This window comes from Triturus cristatus, chromosome 10 (assembly GCF_964204655.1).
Source record: "Triturus cristatus chromosome 10, aTriCri1.1, whole genome shotgun sequence".
Classification (NCBI taxonomy): Eukaryota; Metazoa; Chordata; class Amphibia; order Caudata; family Salamandridae; genus Triturus; species Triturus cristatus.
Genome location: NC_140593.1, coordinates 9559382 through 9569687, shown reverse-complemented (window position 1 = coordinate 9569687; position 10306 = coordinate 9559382). Strand labels below are relative to the sequence as shown.

General features: G+C 48.4%; 1 protein-coding gene across 1 annotated transcript in view; it reads right to left on the bottom strand.

The window, feature by feature from the left end:
• Window positions 1-2723: 2723 nt before the first annotated feature.
• Window positions 2724-10306, bottom strand: part of LOC146788717 (vomeronasal type-2 receptor 26-like) — a 326796-nt gene continuing 319213 nt past the window's right edge. Inside the window, exon 5 of the mRNA XM_085630107.1 lies at window positions 2724-3631. Coding sequence (XP_085486233.1) covers window positions 2724-3631 — 908 coding nt within the window. The remainder of the gene's footprint in view (window positions 3632-10306) is intronic.

The following is a 10306-nucleotide window of genomic DNA, read 5'->3' as shown; positions in this document are numbered from 1 at the left end:
TTACCGGCGGTCGGTCCCCAGCATGCAACAATAGCGGGCGGACTGATGTCCGCCCGCCATCGTAATGAGCCCCTAAGACAGGCTTAGATGAAAGAGCTTCTATTGGGTTTATGAAGCACCACAGATGGTACATCCCCTTGGACAGCTGTGTCTCATGCTTTCGTAGCATAATTGAACCTCAACTTCCAGATACAACCCACGCCATCCTCTTGCAACACTATGCAGTTAAGGTAGTCTTGAATGGAGCTCATGTTCAAGAAAGTGTTGACACCATCTTATCAGATCATCTAAGATACAGCAGCTGTGCAGGATTGGAGATGGTGTTAATCTAAAGAACATATGAGTCAATGTCCCCAACAGATACCAGTGTGGCAGCAAATAAATCAGCATTGTTGATTGAATAAACCTGCTACAAGCCTTTGAACCCATGAAGATTTATCCAATAATAAAGTGCGATACAGAAGCCACAATTAATAGTTAGTCAAAATGCATGGCAAATCAATACAGGCAATTAGCATGAGGCTGAGTCAAATGCAGCAAAGAGAAGGACATGAAGTCGAATCTTAGAGTAAACTACTCTACGTCATAATCAGGAGACAGACTAACGTGAGTCCGCTCTCTAGAGTCATGGCAAACCAGACACAGCTCACATCCAAAACAACTATTTGTGGAATAAATTTCACAATGAAAATCACACTGTCAGCATAAGGTGAGAAATAGAACACAAAATTTAAGGCTGTATCATTTAACACTATACCAACAACAACCCCTAATTGAATATTCCCTAATGCAACCAGATGTCTCAGTACAAATCAAGTTCCACTTACACACTTACAATCTCAAACCGTAAAGGGCACTGCAGGAGTACAGACAGTAGGAGCCTTGAAATGTAGTAAATTCTTCCTCCGGCATTCCTCAAGAATAGCATGTCAACGCATGATGCACATTTTGTCACATGCGACGAGAGAAGAAATGAAAACACAAATCATGGCTGCTTTAGAATTCAGGATGGAATTTATGCCTAGTTTGCACCTAGTTCTGACAAGCACAGGAAAATACAGTTTTGCAAAGTGCAGTGTCTTTCTTTTAGTTCAAAAATATAATGTTAGGCACACATTTAATTAAATCAAGATCAACGCTCTCAACAGTAAAGCTTTGATCACTAGAATAACAAGCTGATAAAGTATTCACTAAGGATCACACTGTCGAGTCAGTAAAACGTTGCTGTGTACAACATAAAACTATTTGTGTGTAAATTATGAACTGTGACAATACAGTACAACATGACACCTATTTGATCATTGTACGTTGCGCTCTAGTGGATTTTCTACCACAAAACTGAGTGCAGAATATTGGCCTGCAAAAATATCAAGTCAGGGCGGCGTCTGCAGCTGTAATGTCAAGGTAGGTACATTGGTAAGCCAAGATATCAGTGCTGCACTGCACTGTGCGATGGAGAAAGGGCATGAATGTGCCATACTTAACAATATATGATGCATTCCTGTCATTTCCCTGCGCTGGCATACAATGCTCTGGCTAGCACCAATGCAGGGGCCCTTGCTTGATGGTGCAAGGGTGCCTGTGTGTTGAGCAGGTTCTTTTTGTGCAAGAAGGGACTCTTCCTGCACAAAAACATTCTCCTAAGGCATTTTCCTCTTTCTATGTGTGCTGCAGAGTACAACACGCATTAAAGATGAAGCAACAGGGAGATATACAAATATTTCTTCTTCTTACGCCTCACCTGGGAAGGAATAGCAGTTCTGATATATTCCCAGGTCTACTAGTATTTGTAAATCTGGGAATGCTTCAGAATCCATGGGTGGATACTTGGGAACAACCACACATGCACCCATGGAACCCCTTCCCAGGGCAGAGAAATGCAGTGCATCAATTTGAGTTGTGATGCGTTCCTCTGGATATATCTTGCCATTCAGGGCCATGTAAGGTGGACTTGCATGGCTTGATGAATCCTCGCTATGGTTTGCGTGGCCCTTGCAACCACTTGAGTGGCGCAAGGGTGATTTAAATCCCCTTAATAGTTTTACCTCCACACCGATGTGCCATGATCATATATATGTTGTCATGATACTTAGGGGCTGATTAGGATGGCGGGGACACTGCCAACGACAGGCTGTTGGTGGCAGTTTCCCCCCCATCCTATGTGGCTTTTCCACCCACCATATTTTGATGGCGGGAGGGGTGCAGGCAGGCAGAAAGACCAACTGCCATGCATCCGACAGGCTCCTTGAGGCCACCGGTCGGTGGAGGGCCTCCCAATCCCTAAAATGGTGGTGTTGCCTACCAGACACCGCCGTAGGGATTAGGAGGGTCCCTCCCCACCAGCCTTTCCATGACAGTTCATCCATGGCTGGAAAGGCTGGATGGGATGGACATTGTGGGCCTGTAGCCGGCCCCCCTACTCCCCTGGCCCTTTTCTTTGGGTGTGGGGGGCACCTATGTAGCTGCCCCCCAATAGATCCATGTACCAAGTGACTGGCAGTGCATGGTGCCTGTCACGTAGTACAGGGATGGGTTACACATGAGTCCGTCCGCCATCCTAATCAGGCCCATAGAGGTGAAGTTAAGAATAGTAAATCTAAATACACACATATATGCCCACCTTGACGATATAGTGCTATCCAATATTCTGCACTTGATATTGTTGCAGAACGATAATTTGTCACTCAGTATTGTGAGATACAACTGTCCCAGTCCTGTAAGTCTCAGGGGGTCGCTTGTCTCCCCATTAGATATTCCTTGGTGTTGAGCTCAGGCCTAAGGAGGATGATGTAGACTTTGGGGATGAAGATACAGCCCAGCAGTCCAGCACTGGAAGTCAGGATGGCAAAGATCTCCACGGCCACCATGTACCTGCCCTTGGTGCTCAGGTACGCTGGGATGAAGGAGACCCAGACGCTGCAGAACACCAGCATGCTGAAGGTGATAAACTGGGCCTCGTTGAAAGTAGCCGGTAACTTTCTTGCTATGGAGGCAACTACAAAACTCAGAAGAGCCAAGAATCCCATATAACCAACCGCAGCATAGAAGGCAACAACAGAACCCTCGTTGCACTGTAAGATCATCTTCCCAGTTTCTGATCTGGTGTCAATGTCTGGGAATGGGGTAGAGAGGAAGAGCCACAAAACACAGATCACCACCTCCCCCAGTGAGCAGAAGAGCACCAAAAAGCTGGAAACTCGTGGGTCCACATACTTTCTGAGCTTGCTGCCCGGCTTTGTGGCGTTGAAGGCAATGATCACTGTGATAGTTTTAGCTAAAACCGAAGAAACAGCTATAGTGAAAATGATCCCAAAGGCCGTTTGCCGGAGGAGACAGGAAGTCTTTGAAGGACGTCCAATGAACAGAAGACAGCAGAGGAAGGACAGCAGGAGGGAGAGGAGGAGGATGTAACTAAGGTCCCTGTTATTGGCTTTAACCAGAGGTGTGTTCCTGTATTTGATAAAGATTCCCAGCACTCCAGCAGTGAAGAGGGAAAAGAAACATGTAATGGAGGTCAAGACAACTCCCAGTTGATCCCCATAGGCCAGGAACTCTATACCGCGTGGAATGCAGGCATCTCTCTTCTGATTGGACCATTGGTCTTCAGGGCATGCTAAGCAGTTTGCCATATCTGCAGGAAAAGAACATTTTTCAGTATTACAGTAGATGCTTTCAAGTAGGGAGAGATGAGTGGAATGTGACACAGTAGAGTCATTCTGTGTACCTGTGTGCGTGTGTACTGTCTGTGGAACATGCACACTGGGCCTTGCAAGTCATTAGTAAAAAAGCATATTGACCCGGCATCTCCATTGAGGTGTCAAGAAGGACACACATAGGAGCAGCTGTCAGCTTGCAGGAGTCACCCCACAGCACTTGAGTATCTTATAAAATCCATCACAAACCTAGGAGTAATATCAACATATTTTTCAAGTGATTGACTGTAGGGTGTGGAAACACTCATCCTGTCTACATACATGCATGTATTAGTCTGCAATGGGTCATGCACATAGGCAACAGGAAGATGCTCCTGTTCACAGAGGCATGTCTGGAGCCAATAAAAGAATATCTTTAGAGAAGGGATCATCTAGCAGCACCTGTAATGTCAGAGTCTTGCCCCTACTTGGAAAAAGACTCCCTATTGTATGTACCCTGGTGCTGCTGGGTTGGAAATGCAGCCCCTTAGGCTACATTATGTGAATTGCTCAATGTTTTAATCCAATCTCCTGATTTTACATAATCCTCATTCACATCAAGGCCCCTCCTCTGCAGTGTGGACACGATCTTGACGTCCCAACACCTCTACGCACAGCTCTTCTGTTCTCTAATTAAGGTTTCCTCTGTCAGATTTTGAACTAGAAATAGATAAATATCATACTGTAAACAACAAAAGGCTGTGAGGAAATGTACACATGAAATCCATAGATTTTTTGCGAGAATATTTTCTTCTCAAACACAAGTGGACTTTCTAACCCTTAGCAGGATTGTAATTTGACTGACTTGTGTTATTCTTATTTTTCTTCTGTTGCTGTCAGATCTCTTGCACTGGTCCTAAGTCGGGGGAGCGTCTTCGGCGAATGTTACAGAGAGGTGGGAATCTTGGTTAGCTGGGCAGCTTTGACCTCAGATTCGGGAGTCCACTACTCTCGTGTAGACCCTGATTGCAGGTGTAGGTCTAAATTCCGATCCTGGAATGATGAGTTGTGGGATAATTATCACACCCTCAAAGTTTTCCTCTGATACATTCTGACATAAGCAATCAATAATGCAATTTTGTTCTTTCTATGTGTGCTGCAGGATGCAAAAGCTAAGGAGAAATAAAAGTATTTCTCCTCGTTGCGCTATTTTAATGCCTGCTGCTGCATGGCGCCGCCTCCATGTAAATCTGGGGCAGCGTCAAAAAAAGATGGGTGTTGCGGTGGAACCCCACAGCAACAACCATTGCACACCCCTTTCATGCAGATACCTGCATAAAAGGGTACCATATTTACAATGCCAATGCTTAACAGCACTTTATAAATCTGATGCAGGGCAATGCACCACTAGAACATTGGTAAAAGTGACATTGCAGTGGCACAATCCCCTTGTAAATATTCCCCATGGTTGCTTGATGAAATCTAATTTGAATCAGTCCTATTAAGTATTTTTCAGAATAAAAAGTGCCGCTTTTTTGAGAAAGCGGTACAAAAGGGGGTGGTGATGGACAGAGCATCAGAACCAATCAAACACTCACACCCAGCCAACAGATCTGGGTTTGATCCATCACCGTTCTCTAGCCCACTCTGCCACCCCAGTTCAGACATGGCCATATACAAATCAGTCTGACCCTGTGCCTCATAGGAACAGTCCAGCCCGAACTGCCAAGCCATGTCTTCCCTGTACCAGAAACAAGCTTCCTAGGACCGGTTTCAGGCATTTCAGCCATCTTCAGCCAGGCTTGCTTGAATCTAGTGGCAAAGTGAGCAAGGGACTAAACGTCTGAGCATAACCTGCCAACTTATGTCGAACAAAGCGGTACAAAAGTGGGTTGTGATGGACGGAGCATCAGAACCAATCAAACACTCACACCCAGTCAACAGATCTGGGTTTGAACCATCACCGTTCTCCAGCCCACTCTACCACCCGAGTTCAGACATGGCCATATGCAAATCAGTCTGACCCTGTGCTTCATGGGAACAGTACAGCCCAAACTGCCAAGCCATGTCTTCCCTGGACCGGAAACAAGCTTCCTAGGACCGGTTTCTGGCATTTCACCCATCTTCAGGCAGGCTTGCTTGAATCCAGAGGCAAAGTGAGCAAGGGACTCAACGTCTGAGCATACCCTGCCAACTTATGGCGAACAAAGCGGTACAAAAGGGGGTGGTGATGGACGGAGCATCAGAACCAATAAAACACTCACACCCAGTCAACAGATCTGGATTTGATCCATCACCGTTCTCTAGCCCACTCTGCCACCCCAGTTCAGACATGGCCATATGCAAATCAGTCTGACCCTGTGCCTCATGGGAACAGTCCAGCCCGAACTGCCAAGCCATGTCTTTCCCTGGACCGGAAACAATCTTCCTAGGACCGGTTTCTGGCATTTCAGCTGTCTTCAGCCAGGCTTGCTTGAATCCAGTGGCAAAGTGAGCAAGGGACTCAATGTCTGAGCATACCCTGCCAACTTATGGCGAACAAAGCTGTACAAAAGGGGGTGGTGATGGACGGAGCATCAGAACCAATCAAACACTCACACCCAATCAACAGATCTGGGTTTGATCCATCACCGTTCTCTAGCCCACTCTGCCACCCCAGTTCAGACATGGCCATATACAAATCAGTCTGACCCTGTGCCTCATGGGAACAGTCCAGCCCGAACTGCCAAGCCATGTCTTCCCTGTACCAGAAACAAGGATCCTAGGACCGGTTTCTGGCATTTCAGCCGTCTTCAGCCAGGCTTGCTTGAATCCAGTAGCAAAGTGAGCAAGGGACTCAACGTCTGAGCATAACCTGCTAACTTATGTCGAACAAAGCGGTACAAAAGGGGGTGGTGATGGACGGAGCATCAGAACCAATCAAACACTCACACCCAGTCAACAGATCTGGGTTTGATCCATCACTGTTCTCTAGCCCACTCTGCCACCCCAATTCAGACATGGCCATATGCAAATCACTCTGACCCTATGCCTCATAGGAACAGTTCAGTCCGAACTGCCAAGCTATGTCTTCCCTGGACCGGCAACAAGCTTCCTAGGACCGGTTTCTGGCATTTCAGCCGTCTTCAGCCAGGCTTGCTTGTACCGCTTTTTTGAGGAAGCATATGTTATCCTAGTCGAATTAGAACCAATTCTTCCCATAATGTGTGAATGCCATAGTGCAGAAGATCGTGGATTGACACATGTTGTGAGTTGACTGTCCCTTTGCCACACAGGTGGGATACTCTGTTCTGACTGGTGCACACGAAAGCTTTTCTTCAGAAGGGGGTGCTTGAGGCATTTTCTGAATTTATTCTTCTAATGGTGATATGGTTTACTGAAGTAGCATGGAACAAGTCTCGTGTAAACTAAAGAGGAAGAGGGCCAGATTCTCAACCTGACCTGATGTCTAAGTTTAGACATGAAGTCTATCTTTAGACCTGACATCAAAGGTTAGACCTCAATTCTACGTTCAGACCTTAAGTCTAAGTTTACATTTGAATTCTAACTTAAGACCCTAAGTCTGAGGCACATATTTACAATATTGTGGCATAGGGCAGCGCCACAAGACTTCCAGCTGTGCTTCTCCACATCAAAAGAAAAGAGCAGGAATGCACTGTATCCGCAAGATGTAGCGCATTCCTGTCCTTTCTGTCAGCGCTGGCACACACACTGCAGCCGAGTGCCAAAGCATGCACCCTTTCACAATTGTGCAAGGATGTCTGTGTTGTTGGCATGAATATTTTTGGGCACGAAGGGACATCATAGGGGACATTTCCCTCGTTCTAGGTATACTTCGGATTGCAGCACACATAGAAAGAGGGAAAAAGAGAATGAACACATTTCTCCTCGTTACGTCTGTTTGGGAAGGCATTAGCTTTGACACTGACCCAGATTTACGCGATTTTGTTAATCTGAGGCAGTGTCAAAACCCATGGGTGTTGCGTGGGAACACCCACAACAACACCCATGGAATGTCCCTTTCAGGCAGAGTAAGTCATTGCCTTAATGCATATTGACATGGCCATGAAAAGCCACACAGAGTGGCTTTGCTTGTCCTTGTAGCTATAGGCCGGCACACTGCGCCTCAGTAGTATCACAAAAGTGAAGCTCAGTAAATGTGCCACAGGGGCATTGTAAATATGCCCCTAAGTTTTGATCTCAAGTCTATCTTTAGACCTGAAGTTTAATGCAGCCGGACCACATATGCAAAGAGGTCTTTGATTGCCATTTAATATGTTCCATACATGACTTTCCAGTAACATGTCTGCACCTTTGATCTGTAAATTGAATACCTGTGCCCTGAGTGAGCACAGTAGCATACTGTGCTGCAGACACTAACATCTGTGCTCTCAGTGTACAATGCACTGTACTGTTCTATGCCTGAGTGTCTACAGTAGTGTAGAGTTCTGCAGAAACTGAGATCTTTGGCCTGAGTGAGTAAGATATTTTACTGTACTGAAGAAACCGAGGTATGAGCCCTGAGTGTGCAAGGTACTGTACCGCACTGCAGAAAATTAGGTCCGTGCCCTGAGTGTGTGCGGTAAAAAAGGGGTACCATCCTGAATATCCTGGGGCAAAGAATTTGTGCAGGTCATACTCTTCCTCCATCTTCCTTCTTCAAGCATGATGCTCCCATTTAAATAAAGAGAAGGGCTCTCAAGTGGTCTAATTCATAAACTGCACATTGTAGTACATAACATAGTACTACTGTAGTACTCCTTTTTTCCTACTTATTGCAGGTCAAAAACCTATGGTTCAAAATCTCCACCACCAACTGTTGTATATTTTACATGCATGTGTTTCCTACTAAGGGCCTGTTGGACTTGGCCCTTCTGACAGGTTCACCCCTGGACTTTTTGGCTTTTTATTGGTGACTTGGTGTGGTAATTGTTTGGTCTCTGCGCACTTTCCCTGTGTCCCAGGGTAAAGTGCGTGCGTGCTCTGAGTGCATGTGGTGAGATAGGCCTGCCCTCCCATAGGAATGCATGAGGAGTGTATGTGTCCCTAGTAGTTCCTGATGCGTGGGGTGTGCAGGCCCGAGTTTGGTATGTGCGGACTCGTGGGAGTGAATGCTGCGAGATGATGTGTGCGGCGTGCATGTACCTAGTGTGGAAGTGCCACTTCTAGAAGTGGGCACTTCTGTGTGCAGTGTGTCTGTCGCGTGATTGGCTGGTCATGTCATGTGACGGGCTAGGGATTCCCCAGAGTCAGGATGAGTCACCCAGTGGTGAATGGGGAGATCAGCAGCTAGATGGGTGGGAGGAGTATACCTGGGTCCTGAATAGGACAGGGTTTTCCACACACAATGCTGGCCCCGCCCCCTGTGGTGCGACTGACGACCCTAGCCCTGCCAGTGAATAGAGTGAGGGGCTGAGCACATCAAGGGTGCTCCCCAACCAGCTGCGACTGGTTTTCCCCCTCACCCTGAACCCAGAACAAAGGGTTTGCCTGTATAAAAATGGGGCTGTGTCCCCACAGAAACTGTTCTCTGCCAGGATCTTACCTGAGGGGGGCTGCTGCTGCTGCTGGACCAGAGGACCGCCACTTGGACTACCTCCCTGCCTGGAGGCCCAGTGAGCTGGCTCTGGGTCCAGCCTTGCCCCCCACCCCTGCCCTGCTGCCTGCAGGGAAGAACTTTTGCTGGACTTTGTGGTGCTTGTTAGGCCTAAGCGCTTGGAAGCGCTTTTATTCTCCTTTAGCGCTTGGAAGCGCTTTTTATTTGTCCTAGCGCCAGGAGCGCTTTATTGCTGCGAGCCGGTGCCCACCCGGCATTTCCCCCGTGCGGTGCCAATCCTGAAATCCCCTGGCAGGTGCCCACCCTGCCAGGGACCTTGCCGTGCTCGTTGGCGGGTGCCCACCCCGCTTATTTGTTTATTTTACGGCGGGTGCCCACCCCGCCGTACATCCACTGTAACGAGGGAGCCTACCCCTCTTGTGACGGGAAAAATCACCGCTGCAGCCCGGTTCGGGACGCACAGGAAGTCAGGCAAAACTGTGAGGGACGTAGGCGGGGCCTCGCCTCAAACAGGAAGCGGACGGGAGCCTACCCCGCGCTCCTGTGACGGAGACCCAGAAGACGAGGGCGGGAGCCTACCCCGCCTCCGCCTGCAAAGGAGAGTCCCGCGTCGCCGGAGGAAGCCAGCGGATCCGGGGATCGGTGCTGGCGAAGGATTCCCGAGTCCCTGAGCGGGACTCCACGAAGCGCTGCCGTCGGCCGGGACCTGCGCGTTCACCCGGTGAGTGTCCGCTACTGGGGGTGTGACGGGGCCCTGGGTTCGGTCCTCCCCGGCAGCGCCCAGCGCTGGTCCTGTTGCTCGGCCCCTCCCACAACGGGGGCATTATTTCTGGGGTCACTAGAGCCCCGAGGCTCCACCGACTGTGGCAGCGATTGTCTTTGAGCGCGAGGCGCTCCAACGTGGGGATTGTGTTTTGTCGAGCCCACGAGGCTCCAACGCAGAGGGCATATTTATGTTCAGAGTCCAGAGGGACTCCAACGGCAGCGCATTGGTTGTGGAGAGCGCAGTGCACGCTCCAAACGCATACGGGGGCATTTCCTTGGCGATTGAGTGGCCCCAGATGGCAGCGGGCCACTCCCACCTTGCCCCACAATATTGATCAGAGCCTGCGAGGCT